At 40.2% G+C, this 24287-nt stretch overlaps 1 protein-coding gene across 23 annotated transcripts in view; it reads left to right on the top strand.

The window, feature by feature from the left end:
* The window catches only part of LOC117553681 (focal adhesion kinase 1-like), a 60054-nt gene that overhangs the window by 11142 nt on the left and 24625 nt on the right, over positions 1 to 24287 (top strand). For 2 of the 23 annotated variants that reach the window (XM_034227708.1, XM_034227698.1), the window contains exons 3-24: positions 9022 to 9308; positions 9410 to 9576; positions 11968 to 12055; positions 12316 to 12395; positions 12588 to 12650; positions 12739 to 12793; positions 13146 to 13286; positions 13744 to 13821; positions 14584 to 14694; positions 16019 to 16136; positions 16448 to 16478; positions 16911 to 16981; positions 17388 to 17405; positions 17987 to 18043; positions 19502 to 19522; positions 20895 to 20992; positions 21693 to 21777; positions 21894 to 21994; positions 22827 to 22942; positions 23339 to 23439; positions 23620 to 23709; positions 23900 to 24104. In XM_034227708.1, coding sequence (XP_034083599.1) covers positions 9066 to 9308; positions 9410 to 9576; positions 11968 to 12055; positions 12316 to 12395; positions 12588 to 12650; positions 12739 to 12793; positions 13146 to 13286; positions 13744 to 13821; positions 14584 to 14694; positions 16019 to 16136; positions 16448 to 16478; positions 16911 to 16981; positions 17388 to 17405; positions 17987 to 18043; positions 19502 to 19522; positions 20895 to 20992; positions 21693 to 21777; positions 21894 to 21994; positions 22827 to 22942; positions 23339 to 23439; positions 23620 to 23709; positions 23900 to 24104 — 2138 coding nt within the window. In that variant the 5' untranslated portion in view covers positions 9022 to 9065. Of the gene's footprint in view, positions 1 to 754; positions 3112 to 9021; positions 9309 to 9409; positions 9577 to 11967; positions 12056 to 12315; positions 12396 to 12587; positions 12651 to 12738; positions 12794 to 13145; positions 13287 to 13743; positions 13822 to 14583; positions 14695 to 16018; positions 16137 to 16447; positions 16479 to 16910; positions 16982 to 17387; positions 17406 to 17986; positions 18044 to 19501; positions 19523 to 20894; positions 20993 to 21692; positions 21778 to 21893; positions 21995 to 22826; positions 22943 to 23338; positions 23440 to 23619; positions 23710 to 23899; positions 24105 to 24287 lie in introns of those variants that run through there. The other 21 variants (XM_034227712.1, XM_034227711.1, XM_034227718.1 and 18 more) reach the window with 21 other exon arrangements.

The raw sequence follows: 24287 nt of genomic DNA, 5'->3' as shown, positions 1-24287 counted from the left end.
ATGTTCCTAGAGCACATACAGTATGTCTGCATATTGGATGTCAGTACACTTGATTGGTCCACTTAAACAGGGTGGGCCACTCTTTATTTCCTGATGCAAGCAGACATTGGTTTCATTTATACCTGACCAAGATCCTTTAGGAGCATGAGGTCTTAATTATTAAATAACTGAATATATGCCTATATGCTCTATATTAGTTTGTGTCATGAATAAATCACAGCATGTTAGTTGTCAGTGTTTTCCCGCTGGAAGCTTAGCTAGAAAGCATGCACATTCATCTCGTGCTCTGGCACATCAGAGGAATAGAATGTCAGTGCTTTATTGCCATTGAAGAGATGGCATGCTGCAGGAGAGCAGATGCAATATGTTTGTAGAGGAGGAGAGACCACAGAGAGGCAGGACAGAGGGCAGCAGAGACCTGCCCACGGATAATACAAACAGAGGAGAAAGGGGAAGTGTTATTAGGGGTCATACAGTGGAATGTATGTTTTCAGTGGCTAAACATTATCCTGGTGTGTGTGTGTGTGTGTGTGTGTGTGTGTGTGTGTGTGTGTGTGTGTGTGTGTGTGTGTGTGTGTGTGTGTGTGTGTGTGTGTGTGTGTGTGTGTGTGTGTGTGTGTGTGTGTGTGTGTGTGTGGTGTGTGTGTGTGTGTGTGTGTGTGTGTGTGTGTGTGTGTGTGGCTGGCTGTTTATTAAAGTTGGAGTGTTGATTAGCAGTGGTGTCCTATTAGCATATTTATAAGTCCTGTCCACTCGCCTTGCCTACTTTCCACAGCATTAAGTGTCAATTAGAATATGTTTTCCTCTAGCCTCCTTCTCTTCCTTACACACACACATACACACACACACACCCTTGCTGCTTCTGCCTGTGAGCTAGCGGTGCAGCTTTTTCGCAGCGTGGTCACAGCAGCGTATACCGAAAACACAGCAGAGAGGAAGCACTTGGCACACACTCGCTTTTTGATTTTGCGCACACACTTCTTCTGCTTTTTACAGACTTTCAACAAACACACATGCATGGAGTCGTCTACCTGCTTAGTCACATGCACACACACTCTTGTATACGTACAGCCTCTCTCTGGCTTTCACACATAACTCTCTCACTGTATAGCCTCTTTGGTGCACTTATCGCGACTGCTCAAGGTTTGCGCTGGATGTACTGTGTGTGTGTGTGTGTGCGAGAGAGAGAGAGATTGGGATGTTGTGATCCAGTTCCCCTTTCCGCTGCTCCTGATGAAAGCCTTCGGAAGCCAGACTGAGCTACACACGGCTGAATGACTTTCCAAACGGATTTACTGCATACATTTTTCTCCTCAAACCAAATCCTGCAACGTTTTTTCCTCCACATAGTCGTTCTCCCTTCTTGCCTGGCTTTGCATCACAGCTTTTTTGGATCTTTACTTTTCATTTTTGTCTCTGTCCCTTTATGTCTCTCTCTGACATCAGACACCTGCTCTGACCTGGTTAACTCCTGCAGGCTCAGAGCATTGTGAGAAAGCTTTGGAGGATGCGAGGCTCAGCTTCTCCCTGGGGTTTCTCCACTTTCTCTTTTTATCCAGTTACCTTTATTTCTCCTTTTTCTTCTTGATCTTTCTGTTCTTTTTCAACTCTTCTTTTAGTCTCTATCTTGTATTTCGTCATCCGTTTCCTCGTGCTTTCCTTTCTCCCTCCTGCGTCGGTCACTCTACCTACCTCTCCCTCGCTTTGCTCCATTTCTCTACGCCCCTCTTTGCCCTACATTTTTATCTCTTTTCTTCTCTGGTGCAAGTTTCTCTTTTCTTCTTACCATCTTCTTCTGACCACATTTTGGATTAACAGAACCAAACGACAACCTTTCTTGGAAAATGGTACTTTGATGTCATTACACAAAGTATTGTTTGACGGCAGTGTTGTAACCTGGATTTCTGACATACAATGCCGTACCATGTGACTTAAGACGTATGGCTGCAGGGAAGCCTCCTTCTTTGATTTTCACATCAAGGGCTGATTAATTGGATCAAAAGCTCCGCAACAAAGACCAGAATTTGATATTTTCTGAGGATTTATTGGACTGCAGGACAGTCTAATTGGTGGAGAAATTCTCCCCCGGCCACAGAGAGCATGAATGTCTGTTTTGGGAAGCTTTTCTGCTGAAGAAGGAGTGAAGAAGGGAAAAAAATAACTTTCTAACAGAAATCAGTATATCAAATTGCACAATGGTTTAGGTATTTTGCAGGGTTAAAGGTCATGACATGTATTGGACAGATTGATTACTAATACCTGGACGCAGAGCCACTTCCTCCAGTCCTGATGTAATGGGATGTTTCAGCAAGCTTTCGGAGAGAGTGACAGGAAGTCTCATGATCACGATCTTGGATTGTCAGAACCAGATACTGCACTTCCAGCTTTATCATCACGCATTGGTTTGTCTTTTGTTGCAGACGAAGATTTGACTTGGTTGTTTTGGAAGGATTCTCTGGATGTGAGAAGCTGAGTAATATTTGTATCGCTGTATTTAAATCTCTTTATCAACTGGACTTGGACCCTGGTGATTGCATGTAGTTGCTGCTCAAGCATAGAGAGTTACGGACTGGTATATTCTCTACCTCCTGTGGGGATACTTGCTGAGTCATCAGATTTGACAGTACAAAGGATATTTGACATCCTCCGTTTCCTCTTACTGGGCTCTTTTCTTCTCTAGAGTTACCTCGAGCCCCGGGACTCTGGCTTTGATTGATTTTTTCTCTATTGAGTTTCCTGTGGCTATCTTCTGAGGCGGCGGCTAAAAGTTGCACACTGGATGATATCACCCCTCCAACAAATGACAGCCCAGTTACCAGCACAGCAGGACACCATTTCTAACTTTTTGGGGAATATTTTAGGATCCCATTTTTTGTTTTTCCTCACGTTATTCAACATTTCATAAAAGGACATTTTTATAGTAGCATAACGCCAGGTTAGGAGCCCGTCCTAGTCCCTGGCTCTATGCTGTTTTCGGAGCCCGACAGGTTTGTCTGGGCCCTGTGGCCGGACCTTAAACAGCCCCGCTTACAAAACAAATGGAGAACAGCGGCTGCATCCCTCTCTGCTGGAGCAAGGGGGCCTGCATCTACGCACAGCACCCCTTGCCAAGTATGTACGAATATCCTAAGAGTATCAATCAACACATCATATTATGTAACGACAAATACCATATGCAGTTAGATATGTGCTTCTGAAGAATTACATCCTTTTGATTCAATTCTACAAAGTATAAGATCCATATCATGTTTATCAAATATAAAATATTCCTTTACCTTCCTCTTTCTTTGTATCATTATTTGCAATTAAATAGAAAAGTCATCCTTGTGACTTCTCAATATTGTTTACCCTCGCTCACTCTACTTGGTAGCATTTCCTTACTCTGCTAAACATACTATGTATTGTCAGGCTGGCAGTATTTCATTTTCCTGAGTATGGTCTATGATTTCTAAATCAGACAGATGTGGGCGTTTCCTCACCCTGGGTTTTTAGAGGAGTGTTGATCGCAACATTATGAAAATGCTTTAAAAGACACTATCCACTGTCTATCATCATTTATGACAGATGAGGTCAGGTTAGGGTCATTAATACAAACTCATTAATAATGTTGACTTCTTAAACTCTTTTTAACCAAAGGAGAATGAACAAAAGCACAGTGAAGAGCTGCATGACCTGCTGTCAGTCACAAGAATATACTTTTTATTTCCAAAGCCAGCCCATGAAGTGATGCAAAAACACTGCAAACTGTCCAATGATTGAGTGACTTGTTCATCAATGTAGCTTTTTTTATTTACAGCACTTAATAATATGCGTGAACATGAAATGTACTGAACTGCTGTTGCTTTTCATCTGCCTGGGCTACAGTCGTACTAATGAGGTTGGTGAAAGGGGACATGTTGGTTATAAGTTACCCTGGCAGCTCTGATGTCACTGGAACAGCGCAGAACACACACATGCGTACACCAACACACACTCTTTGTGCTAGTCCTTTGGGGTTTTTCTTTAGGCTCATAATGGAAAAGTATTGTATTTATATGGCTGTCACATATTTATACAGATGTTTAGACTTTTTCTTCCCCGTCCCCTGGTATAGATAATGCGCATCGTTTGCAGAAGAGGGAAGAGAGAGTGTAGCAGTGTGGGGGAAGGGGGAGGGCAGAGGAAATTGTTGGAGGATGAGAGAAAGATGAGAGGGAGGAAGGAAGAAAGATGGTTCAATAGCACAGGAGGATCAAATGGAGACGGAAAGCGGGAACTAAAAGGTCTATGAGCATTTGAGATGAGTGACTGGAGCAGATTAAGAGAGTGGAGGGAAAAGGGAGATGAAGGGGGTAAAGGATGGAGAAAGAAGTATACAGGAGGTTTAGCATATGAGGCGGGGTAAAAAAAAAAAGATTAGCAACAAAAGAAAATAGCAAGGGAATGGGATGACAGGGAAAAGACAAAGAGGAATAGGCTCCCCTAGGATTGTGCTAACCCCAGTAACCCAGATACCAGTTAGACTAGGAGATAAACCGTCCTTCTGCTGCTGCTGCTACGGGACAGAGCTCAACTCCAGCCTTCTGTGGTTTCACAGGCTAACTGTCAGTAACCAGAGCCCCGCTGAGAAAGCGGGATGTGGGCCTGGCAGCCGCCTGCTCCCATGCTTGCTGCCTGCATGGCCTAGTTGATTTGATTCCTCACTTGTTCTGTGTGTGAGGGCATGCATGTGAGGATTTAGTCATTTGAGAGAAATTGGTGCAGTGAGATATGGCTTCATTTGTCCCGTGCTGCTGTGTAGTGTGCCTATTTCAAAACAGTATTGTATGTGCTATGAGATCCATATTTTGTATTGCCCCAAAACTGAAAGGTAACTAATGGAAAGCATTTTGTTATATATATGCTGTTGATGGTCTATGCATGTTAATTGTTTGTTGTGATGGCTTACTGCACACTAATGCAGTGCTTAAAACACGTCCAGGTGTCAGACCTTTACATAATGGATAATGTAAGAAATTGATACTTTGGCTGTATGGTCATCCATTCAGTAACATATATTCAATCTTTTTTAAAGATTTTTTTTTGCAGACCGACAAACAAAATATAACATTTTCCCAATTGACATGCATTCAGTCACACTGGTTAGTAGCTGCAGTATTTAGGGGCGATGTTACTACCACCTCTTTTGATGGATGGTACTAAAACACGGGTAAACAGACTCCATTTGCTAGTGATGTGTGATGTAACAGTCTTTACAATAGTTGTACGTATGCACTAAGGCGAATGTCAGTATGCTTTTCTAATAGGATTTCATCCAGCTAGTATTTAGGTTAAGGTTACGTGTGTGTGATTTTGCGTCACTATTGTGTTATGTGTCAGTGTATGCAGTGGGGTGTTACAACTATTTAGTGCTTAAGATCTAATCTGATTACGCACCGACTGATAGGGCAGTAGCAGATGGCTGACCGTGGTTTGTGACTTTTTAGCTCCTCTGGTGACACTGCTGCTATTTAAAAACGAGTTGCAGTCAAAATATTGTCCTCAATACATTTTTTAGTGTGGCCCTCGGAGACCAAGCACTACGGCTGGGGTTTGAACTAAGAGAGCTGCTGTTATAACAACCCAACATCCATAGGGCTTGTTTTCATATACATGTATCATTAACACCCAACAGTAGAGCAAACATTGGTGAACTGCATTTAAAGGACATTATTTATAGTAGTGTAAATGCTAATTTGTTCTCAGACAGCAACTGAAATGACATGACAATGGTACTTGATCAACATCAGAATATGATCTAATGTACGGGGGTAATGTGAGTTGAAGTTCACGTTTTCTAATTTGAAGCATTCCCAACAACCTGTCCCTAAAACCTGTCTCTGTTTAAAAAGCTTAACATACTGTATCTGTAGCAATTAACAAAAGAGTGACCTCACTGATTTTCACTGCAAAACCCTGTTTATATGTTCATGATTGTGCAAAGAGACAGTTTATTTCCAACTATTCCTTTAAATGTTATCATCATTTTTCATCCCAGGCTGATCTGTAGTCATTAGCATGGCGCCTGGTATTGTTACACTGAGATGATATGTTGTTTTTTGCAATGGGATTAGAGCAGCAGTGCACTGGGGATTGTAATAAACCACCTAATAATCCAGTAGTATCATAGCCACAGTGGTATCATTATAATTGGATGGTGACAGTAAGACTGTGAGAGTGACATGTGTTTTCTGATCTTCACTATTCACTTGTGTTAAAGCCTTGAGGGTTAATAATGAAGAAAAGTAATGATACATTAGATTTCTCCATTTAAACCTAAATATATTAATTCATTTATTTACAGTTGTGTGGATATGTAAAATAATGCTTGAAAAACAAAATAGCTATGAACAGCCAAAGTGGCGGCAGAAAGTCTAAGTTTAAGGAAACAACCTTCTGCACAGTTTCACACACACATTATTGATGATACAGCACATTTTTCCGAGAGAGTGCTGAGTCAAGTTATCAGATGCATAATGTCCTCCTTTACACTTCTGATGCAGTGATTGTGAGCACACACACACACACACACACACACACACACACACACACACACACACACACACACACACACACACACACACACACACACACACACACACACAGTTACTTTGAAGAGGCAACTGTAGGTCAAGCTGTCAAAAGTGCTGAACAAACTATCCCAGGAACGTTTTTCAGTCCTTGCTTCTTTCTCCCTTTGTTCTCGGTGTGAAGTGATCTGACCGTGACCTGAACACAACACGGAAAAATGCTGAATGAAGTGATTTGTTTTTAACAGCAATGATTTTTGGGCTTGCTTCAGGCGGAAACAACCATGGTCGACAGTAACAATAACTGGAAACACATGTTTGTCAGCTGGATTCGTTATCCCAGAATTAGTGGATACAAAAAAGTAATCACATAAATAAGCAGATCTTTCAACCCTGAATAACCCTATTTAGTTGTAAATTACAACCCCATTATTGGAGATGAGTCATGAAATTAGTCACTCAATGGGATTTGATGTACTTGTGTCTCTTTTGTCACCACATTATGTAGCCAGCGTTCACAGTCAAAGCCTGCAGGGAAACCCAGGAAGTGACAGTATGACATGGGAAGCAGCAGAGTGTGTGTCTCCACCAAGAATAAGATGTGTCAAGATGAACCTACAGTAGAAACAACTGTTACAAGAGGGTGAATACGTGAAAGAAAAAGTCTGAGACAAAACAGAATTTATTTTTAAAATAGTCCATTTCACTTTAGTATTATCCAGTGTCTGTATATAATCAAAATACGGGAAAAAGGTGTGCTGTTACTAAGAATTCGAAGGGTTTATTTGTTTAACTCCTTTTTTCTATGAAGCTTCTTGTGGTTTTATGTGTTTATCTTTCTATCATTATTAAGAATAATATAGTAAAGGTGCATCCTGCTTTGTTTTGTTCTTTTTCTTTATTTTAGGTATATTAAGCTCTGTGTTCTCAGTTTATTCGGAGGGACTGTATAGTTTTAATTGTTGCAGTTGTGGGGGATCTATAGTGCTGGGTTGTTAGATGTATGTTTGTTGGGGCTGTTGTGTTTTTATGTATGGACCATAAGAAGAATAGGTGCTACAATAGTTGCTAAATAAACAACTACAGCCATTGAACAAAAGTATTTCCAGAAAAATTGACTAATCCTCCTTCAGCAAACCTTATTGTGTCTGGCCAGATTTTTATAAACCATCAGATTATAAACTCTAGCCTAGCAGCCATGCAACTCATTGAGAACAGTAGAAATCCAGAGGTTGTCGTATGGCTGTCGGCCATTTGCACTCTGCGTTGCATGTAGTGCTGAATGACCAGTCCACTGACAGTTTACTGACTGGTGTTTGAGTGGCTTGCTGTTAAACTCGCTGCTTTACAAGACTGGCAGCCTGGTTGATTTAGAAGAAGCTTTTCAGTCTGACACTGGGGATTTATTTATTTAAAGTTAAACTAATCTGATTTATGTTGAGCTGTGAATCCATTAGGTCCTTCTAAAAAGGCTTTGTGTCGGTGTTTTGCTGGTTTGTATCGACTCTTCCCTGACTGAATGACTGACTGGTTGGTAGCCTCTCCTTCTAGTTATTTGTTAATGTGTGATTACAGTCCTATTATCATGTCTCAACCTTGGATTTGTTTTTGAGTGAGTGTACATTTGCGCAAGTTCTCTTTCATATCTTTATGACTATTAATGTAGCCTCATCTATGTCATAACAGATGTGCAGTCAGAATGACAGACTGGTGGTGAGTGAGAGGTTGTGAATGTTTTACTGTCAGCTATTTTTTCAGCAATTCTTTCACACACACATACGGGTTTTGGGCCAAGGGCGACACCGTACTTCCGGTATCCGCCATTTCACGCGAGGTGCAACCAGAATATTATAGTCTATTGCCTTAATCAATATAGTCAACTCTAAAATACCACATATTTGCATTGGCATGATAATATTATTGTGACAAGTGGGGTATTCACCTGGTGTTTCCAGAAGATAGACGTAGATGCTGCCAAAATCGACGAAGGCCACTTTCGAGAGTCGTTTTTCCATACATCTGCAGGCAGTCTGTAAGGGCAATCCGACAACCCACACAGCTCTAGTTTACGCTGGTAACGACCTAGAGCACACCCCTCAAGTCCAGAGATGTAATCCAAAGACATGCAGCGATTTCTTCGGTCGTTAATTCAGAAAAAAAACCTAGTGCGCTCTGCCTGGCTACGTTAGCTAGCTGTTTATATTAGCACCTCCAGGATATTAGCACCTCCAGGAAAATGGCGTATTTATATATATATATATGGTGCGCGTTGCATTGTGGGTAGCTCATGATGTCACTGTGTGTGAAAGAATGTGTTCCAAGGGTTTAGTTAAGGACGTTTTCTTTATGTGAATGTTCTTAACCAGTTGTTTTTTATTGTCCTTGACTGAACTTATGTCGAGTGAGTAGCAAGATTACAGAATGCTCTTTAACTATGCAGTCAAATGTAATCTCTGTCCTCTCTCTTTTTCAGAATATGACGGCAAGTTAGCCCCTGCCGGAGCATCTGAGTCAGGCATGGCGTCGTCTTCCTACCTGGAACCAAACCTCAATCACTCCGCAGCGAGTGGCTGTGGGGTTAAATCCCGGTCTGGGATGCCTGGAGGTACGGGTGTTGGTACCAGCGGCCCGGCTGCAGGCCTTGAGCGGCCCACAGCCTCCATGGACCGGGTACTGAAGATATTCCATTATTTTGAAACAAACAGCGAACCGTGCACCTGGGCTAGTAATATCAGGCATGGAGATGCAACAGACGTCCGGGTAAGTCAAACAAACATGTTGTACATTTGTAGCTCTCCATCATCATCTTTTCCCTGATGCTTGCTTGTTTCTTTGTCTCAAACTGTCTCTTGTTTCAACAGGGTGTTATCCAGAAGATAGCAGAGATCCACAAATTGCGCTGTGTGTCCTCTCTGGGCCTCCGTCTCAGCCATCTGCACTCTGATGCTCTCCATTGGTTACACCCTGATTTAGGCGTGTGTCACGTCAGGGAGAAATATGAGAAACAGCACCCCCAGGAGGAGTGGAGGTAGAATTACAACAAAAAGCAATTATTAACCCTCACTGTCTGCTCCCACTACTTGTCTGACATTTATTCAATTGTTTTTCTGTTACCATAAGGCATACTAAAGCCAGCTGCGATTGAGGTTCAAGATTATTAAGTGAGCTCCCTTCATCCTTAATGTTGTGCTAATATGTAGCAACAGGCCAAAAAACATAACGTTATTTTCTTCTCCTCCAAGGCGCATTATTAATACAAACATGTCATCTTTATAAATGCCCCATTGGGCTGTAAAGGGCCACCACTTGTTTAAGCTACACAACTTCCAACCAAGAGTATTTTTAATCCTCCCTTAAAAGCTACAGCTACATAACATATGGCCCCAATGAAACGACTTTATGGTTTCAATAAACCTGAATCATACTTATGTGATCGTCTGTACACAGGCAGTAATAAAAGTAACAACAAAGTATTTCATATTGCTCACTTTTACCACCGTCCTTGTCTTTCTTGAGATTCAGAAGTCTCAATACAATGGGTTTTTCCACACTCATGATGGATGATATTTATCTAAATTTCAATGGTCAATTACATAACTTTCAAGCAGTGAGTAGTTGTTGCTGGTGTGTTTGTTGTATTTTTTCCCTATAAACTATCATTTATAGAGCCTTATTCTATCCCTTTATTTGATACAGTAGCCCAATAAGCCATGTCGGGATGATTTGCCCTGTTTGATGAAGGGGATTAAGCTGCTTGTTATTTGAAAGCAGCTTTGTCTGTTTTCGTCCTACACTCAAACTATGCTGGCTCTTGGCCACCTTCAGTTGTCACAGCTCTCTTTACAATTCAGTCTTTTGTCCTGCAGTCTATTTCTTATACCCAAAGTCATTCAAATTGAAATGAGTTCAATATGAAGGGGTTGTTCACACAGCTAACATGCAGCGGAGCAGCTCTGCCAGTTGTTGCAGCTTTGCCTCAGACGGCTGCAGAGCTGCGAGCCCACAGGAGCTTCTGCTGCTGCCGAGCTATTGTTAGATCAGCAGAAGTAGCCCAGGGGATGGACTGACTCTCTCCCCGATCTCTCGCTCCCTCGCGTGTTTTCTCTAGCGTCTCGTGCGCTCGCAGTCACTCGTTTTTTCCCTTTGATGTTTCCCTCCATCCTTCTTTTTCTCATCTCTCACATCTGTCCTTTCTTTCTTATCCAGCTCTCTCATTTCTCTCAAACACACACCGTTGTATCCCTTCTCACACTCATTTTGGTTCATTCATTATAGAACGAGGATGTTTTATTCATTTTGTCTTCAGCCTTGATTTCCTTTGTTATCTAACAGTCGTGTCCCATCACAGCAGCTTGAAGCTCAACTCTCCTGAGTCGACCCATTTCTCTCCGCTGTAGTCACTGCAATATGCCAGTCATAAAATAATATATCACTATAAACTATGATGGCCCATCTGGGTACTTCTGGGGCACAGATAACTGGCAAGTGTAACACGAGGAATGGCATTCTGCTTTATGACATTACAAGGTTATCACTTTCAGTTAGTTCACTGTCAGCTAAATATGAAATCCTGTCTTACAGTGACTAGACAGATATACGGTGCATAGGAAGGGCAACTTTCAGTTTCAACTGTTTCAAGCCCAGTGTTGGCAAACAGCCACGCTGCCGAGGTGACTTTGAGCAAGAAATTGAATCTACTGCTCCTTTGGAGCTATTATGTAGCTAACACATACTTTAAACCCAAGCAAGTGATTAAGAGAAAAGAGCAAGAAGCAAACTCGTCAGGGCCACAATGTGTGCATTACAATGACTCTAGATCTGTATATAGCAGAGCTATGTGATAAAGCTAAAACTCTTTTTTTGGGTTTGTTTTAAAGCCTTACGTTATGCAAGATATAGTATTTTCCTGATCTCTAGATTTTTCGAATCAGGACTACGTTGTAGATTCTGTGATATCCTCTCAGATATCTGTTTGTCATCCAAGTATTTTACATTGGCAAGTCAGATGCACAAATATTTAAATCACAAGTGTTCCGTTTTAAAATGCTCCAGGCTTACCTGTTTTTAAACATTCAAAATGATGTGGTACATTTTCTGTCACATTATAATATTGGAAAATGCTCAATCCAACTTTTAGAATTTCTTTTTAAAGTGAAGGTTGTTTTGTGTGCAAGTGAATAACACTGTGCTTATATAAGTGAGGCTCCAGGTTGTTTAGGCCTTTCTTTCTCGGCCAAAGTGGGGGTTTAACATTTATTTAGGTCTGTATGCGTCATCTGTATGTATGAGTAATTATGTTCGTTCTTGCTCTAGGCCTCCAACAGCCACTGAATTTAAATGCTGCAGGTTATTTTCTCTCTCTGTGGGTGTGCGGGCTGACTGTATGGTTATTTTAGCCAAAATTGTCTGTCATTTTCAGGTATGAGTTGCGGATGCGGTACCTTCCTAAAGGTTACCTCAGTCATTTCTCGGAAGACAAACCCTCTCTTAACTACCTCTACCACCAGGTGAGGCAACACGGCAGGATCACGTAAAAAAGATGAGATAGAAAAGTGTCCTCTTTATGAAATAATATTAACCAGTAAAAAATAGAAAAAATCTGCTCTGTCACTTCCTCCTTATCGCTTTTACATCTAACAAGGCAGACATACCTTGATACATGTAACTTAAAAACACATTTCATTCTGCTCTTACATGAGTCTGTACGACTTTGTCCTAACACCATTGTTGTTATTAAACATTGCTCTGTTGCACTGTTTCTCTCCAGGTAAAAAGTGACTACATGCACCATATAGCTGATCAGGTGGATCAAGATGTAGCTCTAAAACTGGGCTGCTTGGAAATTAGGTGAGAACACACTGTACCAACAATAGCTGTTATGCCAACAGCATGAGAAAATCAACACAATTATTCTGTTAAACAAACATTGACTATTAGTCTCTGCGTATATCAGAAAAGCTTTCCAGAATATCTGAACTTAAATTCAATCTATAGATGACAATTGAATACCGTTTCAACTTTTCTCTCTGAATCCTACAGGAGGTTCTTCAGAGAGATGCCAGGCAACGCCCTAGACAAGAAATCCAATTATGAACTACTAGAGTAAGATGTTATTCGGTTCAAACTGAAGAAATTGTGTGATGGTAGATTTCACCTATTCAAAGTTAAATGTTATTCTTTTATTTTTTAGGAAAGACGTTGGCTTAAGAAGGTTCTTCCCCAAAAGCCTGCTGGACTCCCTAAAGGTGAGGTTAAACTACTGTCAGTGTATTTAACAGAATTAGTGACTTAAACTGGACATAGTCTCATTTAAATTACATTTCCATATAGCAGAAGTGACAGTGTTGAAATGTCTTTGTAAATCCCAGCCTGGCTTAGTCGGCTGGATGAGCTAATGGCTGTTTGACTGAGCGACCGGCTGAGTGACAGCCAGATCTTGATGACTGAGTGGATGTCTGGCCGATTGTCAGATAATCTCATCGTATTGAATTAGTTAAACGTCCTGTTGTCACTCCCAGTGTCCGTTTTCTTGGCTCTGCATCAACTTCCTCCCAGAAAGACTTAACCTTTGTTTTTCTTTTGCTCCCTCTCTATCAGGCGAAGACTCTTCGTAAGCAGATCCAACAAACCTTTAAGCAGTTTGCTAACCTCAACGATGAGCAGAGCATCCACAAGTTCTTTGAGATACTCTCTCCCATCTACCGCTTCGACAAGGAGTGCTTCAAATGTGCTTTGGGGGTAGGGCAACACTCCATGTAAAGATAAATTGTGGTATCCATTCATACATTTTCCATACCTGAAAATGCACTCTCAGTCAGGAGGGTTAAGCCTATTAAAAATTCACAGGGTAGAAATATTTAAAGTGGAAAGTCATTTTTTATTTAGATTGCTTGTCAGAACCATACAAGGAAAGGGTAGCAATTGTGTTTTCTGCATTTGTCCCACAGTCCCGTGTTCTTATTATACTTTTCTCTACAGCAATGCATTATCACTGCCCTCTGCATAATGCAAACCCTTCTCTGTCCTAGAGGGAATATAATGGTAAAAGTACTTAAAACAGAAGAGAACGTTAAAATAGTTCTATGCTATCAATATTACATTTTTGCAAGTACTTAAAAAAGCAGTTGATATGATGAAATGTGACATCTGTTTTAATGCTGTATTCTTCCATCTGTTTTTATTTCTCCCCCTCTAGTCTAGTTGGGTAATATCGGTAGAGTTAGCTATCGGACCAGAAGAAGGAATCAGCTACCTCACAGATAAGGGCTCAATGGTAAGTATGTACTTAGATATGACTCATCTCACGAGGTCATCCTCAGTTTAGATTTATTCTTTTGAGATTTCATTTTTTCCAGCAAAGACATGATCGAGTTCCCTTATTTGCTCCCTTCTTTCTTCACTATTTTATACTGCATTGGTGTTGAATGCTAACTACTGCTTTAGGCATACTTTTAATTTGAAGGCCAGAGTGGCAATCCACCATACTGCCATCTACTGGTTTTCAGCTACAGGGGACAGAGTTCTCTTCACCCTTGTTCGAGTTGAAATCACTCTGTAAAGGAATCCATTAAAGCCATATGTTTGAGCACCTGGGGACATGATTACACATATACACAACCTCATTAAGGATGTGCTTGGTACAGGGTTGAAGGAAGCAGCTGCACACCTGTAAATCCAGTGCTGACATTGAGTTATTACAATTCTACTTAATGATAACTGTCCGTCAACATATTTAGAATGAATTGAGTTGATTATTGCATGATAATTAAACAGAGCTCGTACTGTTTGACCTTTTATAAACACATTGAAACTTGGTGACGTTTTCTTCCTCATGCTCAGTGTTAGACATTTATAAATTCTGTGGTTGCTATTGTTGTGTGTGAAAATAGAAATGCATGACCAACTGGTAAAAATATGTATACAGTTCTTTGAGTAGATAATGTCCACTGAGCTGAATAAAGGGCAGCATGATTTTATGGAAAGTTGTACCTTATTGATTTGTATTGATTTCTTTATGTATTTGTCTTTGTTTCAGCAGCCAACCCATTTAGCTAACTTTAACCAGGTGCAGTCCATCCAGTACTCTCCTTTGGAAGAGAAGGACAGGAAAGGCATGTTGCAGCTCAACGTAGCAGGAGCGCCAGAGGTGAACACACACACACACACACACACACACACACACACACACACACACACACACACATATACCCTACATACTATTATTGCATTGTCTATTTAGATATAGGGTTTGCAGTTATACCTCGTGCTGTATTACATTTGTTGATAAATGTCCCTTTTTTTACATGAAAGAGATTCTACTTTGTTAAACATTGTTTTCTAATGAGTTGTAATAAACATTCTACAAAAAAACCTCAGAAGGATGTAGAAAAGAGGGAAACATCACCCAGTAGGGTGAAGCGGGGTGTTGCCATCCAACCCAGTCTCATGGCATTTCGTGTTCACCAACACGATTTTCCCCCTTTTTTTCGTGTTGCACAGCACGATTTTAAAAGCAATGTATTTCTACTGGCAATGTGTTTCGTGCCTGCAGCACGTCTTTTTCTCCGGTCGGGTCGTGGAAGACCGGAAGCTGTGTGGTTCATAAAAACATGTTCTTACTCAATATCAAGCCACAATTATTGCTTTTATTTTAAATCGTATAATTTCGGACTTTTGTTGCCGTCTCTGAGGAAAATAAATGGATACTGAGGATACTGAAATCTGTATTTTTTTAAATCTTTTTTTCCTTCTAATTTGTTATTCTTTTCAAAATAACACACTGTTATTTACTCACCAATAACACACAATTATCCTTGTTTTTATTTATTGGTTTAATTCCATAATCTCGGGCTTTTTTGGCGTCAGTCAGGAACTGAATTTCAAAATAAAAATAAAAAATACAGATTTCAGTATCCTGAGGCTCTGAGCCACATTTATTTTCCTCACAGACGGCAACAAAAGTCCGAAATTATACGATTTAAAATAAAAGCAATAACTGTGGCTTGATATTGAGTAAGAACATGTTTTTATGAACCACACAGCTTCCGGTCTTCCTCGACCCGACCGGAGAAAAAGACGTGCTGCAGACACGAAACACATTGCTTTTAAAATCGTGCTGTGCAACACGAAAAAAAGGGGGAAATCGTGTTGGTGAACACGAATCAATAGATTAAAAATCGTGTTGGTGAACACGAAATGCCATGAGACTGGGTTGTGCCATCTGCACTTGAGTGTCAGTGTGAGTGTGTTGTCAGGTTTGAGTGTGTGCCTTGCAGCAGGCCTTACTAGGGGAGAAGCATGTGTGCCTCAGTGCAAGAGTGTCTGTGTAAGGATGTGTGTGAGTGCGTAGAAGACGGAGTGTGTGTGTGTGTGTGTGTACTGGTAGACGTTATCCCTAATAAAGCTCTCATTGTGTCACTGTGAAGAAACGCTCTGTCCCACTAACCCCGAGTGTGTATGTGTGCATGAAGCCCCTCACAGTCACAACGGCATCGCTGACTACTGCAGAAAACATGGCTGACTTGATTGACGGCTACTGTCGGCTCGTCTCCTTAACTTCTCACTCTTTCATCGTCAGAGTCCACAAAGGTAGGGCGCACAACTCCTCTTACATATCGTTTTGCAGTAACATGATGATTGTGATCATTTTTATGTTTACGATTGGTAATAATATCGTGAAGCAAAGAAACATTTCTGTGTACTATAAATAGTATTCTGGTTTGCCGTCAGCCATCTTTCAAACGTTATACAAGTAATATTGTGGCTGATGAGGCTTTACACATGTCACTTTGAATAACCAGCAGATGTTAAGCTAGGGCTTCTAAAATTAGCTATGGCTACAAAGAAATGGCTGCGGTGATGTCCTGGATCTAATGAATGTTTTGATTTTGTTTCTGCAGAGGGGGACAGAGCCCTGCCATCCATCCCCAAGTAAGTCACCAGACTCCTTTTGTTACATCAGTTGCTTTATCAATAATCAACAAGGCGTCAGTTTCCTGAGAAACACAAAACATTAAGTCAATGTTCAGGTGTTGCATTAGAAAACATCCAGAATATGAATGGGAATTTGTGGAGAAATTAGTATTTTCTTTTTATTCCACAGCCCGAGTCCAGACCAGCATATTGATCTTCATGATAACATTTTAGGACATTTAGTTGCGAGTATAGTGAAGGGAATTTCCTTTATAAGAAATAGACACTTTTTGTCCTTAATTGTCTGATCTTCTACATTGTCAAGTTACACACATGACAGGATGTGAAAGAGCTCTCATTCCTCTGCTTGTATCTACTATAGCTGCAACTGTATACTTTATGTTTTGGTTAACATAAGTCCAAAAACGGATTTTCTCATCTCTTGTTCAGAGTTTCAAATCATGAGAGGCGGATGGAAAAGCGGATGGAAGGAGTACGGACCAGAGCTGTTTGTGTCTCAGGTATAAATGCTTGTCCCGCTTTCTCCTTTCCTTTTTGTCTGTTTTTCCCCTGTCGATTTTCCTGTCTGTCTTCTGCTCTAAATGTCAGGAATGACAGTGACAAGCAGTCAGATAAAGGCCGCATAGATATGCGTGCTGCTCCCTCTATAAAGCCTCATCTGTGTGTGCAGTGAAGAGTCCTTGTCTCGCCAGATGTCCCCATGGAGAGCTTTAGTCACTGTCTCTTCCTCTCACTGCCTACTGACCTCTGACTAACTCAACGTTACACACAGATAAATGAAAAAGACCATAGCACTAGCTATAGCACTGAGTTAATAAATCATATCACTGACCTTTTTCTCATACATTTTAACAATAAAACTAATCCTTTCTTTCCCCCTGTGTGTATTTCATGCTGCTTCTGCAGGTCAGACTAGTGGCGATGGTAAACCCTCTTTCTATTAACCCGAATTAGTGACTCAATAGTATTTTGAGCCTACTGTATGTGCGTATATATCTCTGTATCTGCCTGTAACTGTTTCAGCCTTATCCATGACTCAACCTGTTATTCTGTAACTTGTTTCTGTGGAAAGAATGACTTTTCCATCCCTCCCCTTTCCTCTTTTCTGTCCCTCTCTCTCTGTTGTACTCTTCTGTCCTACATTCTCACTCTGGCTGTTTTATAGTAAATGCATTTTGAAATTGCTGTTAATGTGTTTGGATTTGGGCATATTGAGGATCTTTTGGAAAGGTACATCTGTGTGATGATGGTTACTTTTGCCTTTTTCACTCATTTCTTTTATTTAAAGATGTTGGCAGAGCTTCCTGAGTTGGTTTATGTTTTGTCTGATAGCTTTCAAGTAGTAATTAAGAATCTGTCCATATGGCTCAGCATGTTAAATCAAAGTGTAGTGTCATTTGTAAGCTTGTTGGCAATTCTATCTCTGTTATTATTTCTATTTAGTTTAACCAACTTCGACTAAATGTTTCTCTGTTCTTTTATTCCCTCACCCCTTTGCTCTGTAGAAACGGACGACTATGCTGAAATCATAGATGAAGAGGACACCTATACCATGCCTTCAAGTAAGTACACACACACACACACACACACACACACACACACACACACGCGCACACACACACACACACAATTACAACATTGTAGGCAGCTGGTGTTGAGAAAAACACCCCTGGTCATCATTGTGCACCTGTTGGACCTCTTGAGTATTGGACTAATTATAAGTTGGACCTAATTATAAATCTATTCACACTTTAGCTATAAATTATGCTCTTTATATTGGTGTATGGCAGGCAAGATAATAACAGACGCTTGAATGAATGAACATTTTCCGTGGTCACATGAAGCATCTAATACAAAAGAGGAAACCACTTGAACCACATTTTGCAAACTGTATTTGTGTCAGTGAGATGTCTCGGCTTCCTCAAACTACTTTGAGATATTATCCCGCTGCTATGTTTACGGTACAGTAAACATTTTCTCACAGGCTTTGTCTCCTGCTATTCACCTTTTTAAGATAAGTGTTCATCTCGACAGCTACAATGTAGAGTTGTATTTGGCGTTAAAGGGATAGTTTGGGTCTTTTGAAGTGGGGTCTCAGCATTTTTGCGGAAAATGGGATTATGTATGAGAGTACACATTAAGAGGGCCCTGCTGTGCTGCTGTTGCTGCCATGTGGAGCCTGCCCACCAGGTTTAAGATTTTTCATATTAAGCTCACCGAAACGCTGAGAGGTGATGCTAAAAAGGCAACATTCGCAGGCAGAGGAGATTTAACACATTAATGTATGACCGAAAAGGAGCTGGGATGTTAACTGCCTTAAAATGTTGCCTGGCTATCATGAGCTTAAGTTGATACATGCAAGCAAAAATATCAACATGGCTTTGCTTTTTGTCCATTCATAAATGATAGCTTTCACCAAAGCCCTGTGGGCAGATGTAAACTCACAAACACAGAACAAGCAAGTCGAAACAGAAAACAGCTAAATGTGTTCTCACACAGCACTGTGTCCAGGATATCTACTAGTTTGATAAACATGTTGAATGGATTCATTTAGATCAGTAAATGGCTGATTTAGTTAAAAGTGATCTAATTTATTAAATACACTCAAACAAGTCAGCCAAGGTAACGTTAAGCTGTTCATGTCTCGACTCAGGGTGGCAGTATCCGTATTGGTAAACCACAGGTTACCATCAAATTTAAAAGAGGTCCTTTTGGGGTTAAAGTTGGGTTTGTATGATAAAACACAGCTAGGGGTGACTGAGGGTGTTTGTTGCTAGCTATTTTTCTTTTATTCACATAACAAAAATAACCCCTTTCAGACAAAATACATCAAAAGTCTAAGACAAGTTATTTTAGATATTAAAATGTTGTGCTGGCTATAGTTACTGACATACAGTACCCATAACTAAACCATCAAAAGTAAAATCATAGCAATTGTTATCGACTGCAGTCACAGTTTCTGGATCTCTGTACTCACAGCTAGTTATTTCTGTCTCCTATCACTAACCCATGTTTCCCAGAATACTATGGACTAGATCAAGGTAATGATTGGAACGTACCTTAAGTCTGGTTGTTTTGTGATGGCACTTTGATTTGGTGGTTGTTGTGATCCTTCTTTTATGTTTGCTTGCTGTAAACCTAAACGTAATACTCGATTTATTTCCTTGCCCTGTTGATAAGAGCCCCACCCACCCTCTGGTGTTGATGGTAGCTTTAGAACTGAACCCCAGTGGTTGGACATTGATCGTGTTTTCAAAGAAAATATTGCAACTTTATTCAGTTTACATTATTGCAAAGTTAATACACGCTTGACTTAAGGCAAGCTGTTGAAACTCTGACTGCTCATTTAAGCTACTAAAAACATTTTATATATCGTTGAAGCAGGCAAGTTGACTGAGAGCATGTTCCTATTTACAACTTTGGTCAGGAGAAGGAAAGGTTTAAAAAAGAAACCTATATATATTTATGCCAAACCACAAACAAACAGGATAGTCTCACACTATTGTTTAACCATAGAGATCGACTTATTTTAAGATCAGGTTACATGGGCGACATTTGGAGACCGGGCCCACAGGCATTAATTATGGCTGACTGATTTCTCTTACTGTATGTTGCAGCTCCATTTAGTCTCCTTCCCACTAAAGACGTTTTATTGCGCAGCGTACTGTAGTTGTCTCAAGGCGCACATTTGCTGGGCATTTCGAAACAATAAAAGAGAAGTCAGAGATTTGTCAAATCCCTTATGCTCATATATGCTATTTTCATATGCTGATTACATGGACAAAGTCAGGTCAACAGTGTCTGCAAACCACCAGCCTCTCAGCAGCCAACCCTTCACAGACCCATTCATTCCTATTTCCTCAAAACTGAATACAAAAATGATGCTTTTCGACTAGCTTAACCTTACTAGCCTCACTACATATTCCTTTTTGACCAAGCAAATGTACAACTTGTCCTGGATTATTCTGTGAGATTTGAACCCCTGCCCAACCTGTCTGTTGTACAATTGACCTGACTTTATCCATATTACATTTCATTTAATGTGGACATTTGTGTTCAGACATACCCTGAGTGTTACTGGCTGTAGTTCCTCTGTGTTACATGGCATGTTGGATGTGGTTTGCTGATGCTGTTGTTGCATGCTGATGACATTGAGCTATGCTAATTGCTTTAAAACTAAGCTTGTCAGAGGAGAAAGGTTAATTAACTTTATGCATCTAGAAATAATTACATTTGAATAACAACGATGAAACCAGATAATGTCGCTCAGATGAACAAAGTTTGTTTATCACTCTAGCAAGCTTAGTAAATGCAAGGGCTGATTAAGTTGCTGTGTTTTTTTTGCATCTAAAGGTCCTATCTGTTTGTGTGTCTGTATCTTTGTGTTCATGTCTATGTTTATTGTGTATATAGCAAGGGACTATGAGATTCAGCGAGATCGTATTGAGTTGGGACGCTGCATAGGAGAGGGTCAGTTTGGAGACGTCCATCAAGGAGTCTACAACAGCCCGGTATGTCTCTTTCTCACACACACACACACACACACACACACACACAGACACACACACACACACACACACACACACACACACACACACACACACACACACACACACACACACACACACACACACACACACACACACACATGTAAGGGTGCAATATCTTTAATATCTGTAGCTCTTGATGAAAAGTAGCTTTATATCTGAATAATATAATTAAAACAGCCCGTTATAGAATTTCATTTACATGTAAATGCATTATTCTGCATAAATTATACATTCAAACACATTGCAAATGTACAATAGTAGTAGATTTAAAAAAACATCTTACGAAAGAAATCTAAATCTGCTTCTGGCCTTATTATACGTTTTGTGTGTTTAATTAATGCAGTCTTTTGCTAACCTCTTTTATCTTTGTTCTCTCTCTCACCCTCTTGCAAAGTCGCTTTGAAGCTAGACTTCAAAGAATAAACTGAGCTTGAACTCACGTTACAATAACTGCACAGTATAGTTGTAGAAAAAGGAAGTGATGGGATGGACTTGCCACTCATAAACCATGAGGATTAACCTATAAATCTCATCATTACATGTTATTATATGATAAACAAACAAATAATAGGCTGAGTGTATTTTAATAGGCAGTGAATTTGCTGAATGCAGCTGCTTCTGTTGTAATGCTGATCATTTTCTTCACTTCTGTTTTTTGCAGGAGAACCCGGACCTCACTGTGGCCGTGAAGACGTGTAAGAACTCAACGTCAGACAGCGTCAGGGAAAAGTTTCTCCAAGAAGCATGTAAGGTCCTCGTGTGTGTTTCTCAAATGTTACCTGCTAACAATTCACTCAATACTTTTCAGAAAACTACAGAAAATCATGCAGGCTGCTAATGATCTGAACTTCTCTCCATGCAGTGACCATGCGTCAGTTTGACCACCCGCACATCGTGAAGCTGGTGGGAGTCATCACAGAGAATCCAGTGTGGATCATCATGGAGCTCTGCACACTCGGAGAGGTACGACACTGATATCAACTCCTATAAGGGTGTTCATTATCCGCTGGATTACATGGATGTGCATGTGTTTAAAATAGGATTGGAGTAATCGTTTGGTACAAAATATACCTCGAAAGTGTTTCTTGTTTTGACACATTTGTTTGTCAAACAGCAAGAGAGAATTTATCAGGTTAAACTTTATGGCAGAATTCAGATTATACAATAAATTGCAGCACAAAACCCTTAGTCTGTTTTTGAAATAAATGTATGTCTAAAATTCTTCGTTCAGTTGTTTAGATAAGTGTCTTCTAGCATTAAACAACAACATTGGGATGTAAGGACAAAATCGAGCAGGAAAGTAAGAAGATTCCTCTGTAAAAGTATGTTAATAAGTACAAAAGAATTGCATTTGTTTCGGTTTATATTTCTGTTTTCATTAGTTTGAGATATTGGTTTTCCTTATATGCACATTTTAAGGAACATCTGAGCTTATGATGCATCACAACACATGTATCTGCAGCAGAATAGCTGCCAACTGGTCATCTACTGCCTAAGTCAAATACACCCACATGGACCACGTCACACAATCTGTTGTTGACATAAACGATAATGTCCCCGTTAATTTATCTTGCATAGTTCCTTTTTATTCTAGTAATGGCACAGTTTGATTTATAAAACTGTTTGATAACTGTTGTTATTATTCCTCTTGTTCTGCCCATCTATCTCAATTTCTCATATCCCTGTCTACCTCTACCTTTCCTGATTTCTGTAACTCTGTCACCATCTAATTGTTCCTCTCTCCCTCTCCTTCTCTCATCCCTTTGTTTGTGTTTGTTTTCTTCCTCCTCCACAGTTGCGGTCCTTCCTCCAGGTGAGGAAGTACAGTCTGGACTTGGCCTCTCTCATCTTATACTCATCCCAGCTCAGCACGGCACTGGCCTATCTGGAGAGCAAGCGCTTTGTACACAGGTATGTATAAAAGTCTCATATCATATACATTTACAATGATATAGTTGCTTTTTAAATTGGGCTTGATTCAACCTATAAAGAAACAATATTAGTTTATGGAAAATAGATATTCCCTTCGAACCATAGTCCAGCATTGCAACCTTATTGGAAGATCACAATGAACAGCGTATGTCTCATTTAATTAAATTTTTTAAATAAAATGGAGACAAATTGGGAATTGGGGAAACAAATATTGTCACCAACTCCAAGCATGTGATTTCCCGAAAATCTAAAATAATGATATTATCATGATGTTTTTCAAGAAGCCACAGGTGAGAAATGTTTGGTCATGTAAATAAATAAAATAAATGTCGAAGTGTTTTGGATTTCCTCCCATTTTTGTTCTACGCTCCTCAGGGACATCGCAGCACGGAACGTATTGGTTTCCACAGCCGACTGTGTAAAACTGGGGGACTTTGGTTTGTCTCGATACATGGAAGATAGTTCTTATTATAAAGGTAAATATAACACCTTTAAAAAGACACCATTTCCTGATAATTCCTCACTTAACCGTGTCCTTTTAACCATCTTTGATCCTCATAACCTATGGAGCAAATCAGCATTATTATTCATTGGACTGACATGATTTTAGCTGATCATTAAAGTGTAACACCGTCCTTCTGATTTCTGTGTTTCAGCTTCTAAAGGTAAACTACCTATTAAATGGATGGCTCCTGAATCCATCAACTTCAGGCGATTTACCACAGCCAGTGACGTCTGGATGTTTGGTGAGTTAAATGTGTTGACATGCTTTCTTCTTTGCATTTCTGTGGGTTCAAATGTAAGGTTTTAATAAATATGTTTAGATTGAATCTTTTTTACTCTTTACTCTCAGCATTTTGCAGCATTTAAGAGCCAATTTCTTGCCGTCTCAGTCTCATAGTGACTGACTTTTTCTGTTTTTCTGTCTTTCCATAGGCGTCTGTATGTGGGAGATCCTCATGTTCGGCATCAAGCCTTTCCAAGGTGTGAAGAACAACGACGTCATCGGCAGGATAGAGAACGGCGAGCGCCTGGCGATGCCCCCTCAGTGCCCTCCTACTCTGTACAGCTTGATGACAAAGTGTTGGTCGTATGATCCCAGCAAGAGGCCACGCTTCACTGAGCTCAAAACACAACTGAGGTACTTAATGGAGTGTGCTTTGGGGGTGTGTGAGTGTCTTTCCATATTGTGGTTTACTTTATGTCTACAAGTTGGAGGAATGTGGGGTTCAGTGTCTTGCTCAAGGACACAAACCACTGATGCTCTTTCTCTTTTCTCTCTTTTCTTCTTTGCCAGAAAGATAATTTATCATATTTCAATATT

The sequence above is a fragment of the Gymnodraco acuticeps genome, unplaced genomic scaffold (genome assembly GCF_902827175.1).
Source record: "Gymnodraco acuticeps unplaced genomic scaffold, fGymAcu1.1, whole genome shotgun sequence".
NCBI lineage: Eukaryota > Metazoa > Chordata > Actinopteri > Perciformes > Bathydraconidae > Gymnodraco > Gymnodraco acuticeps.
This window is presented reverse-complemented; position numbering and strand designations above follow the sequence as displayed.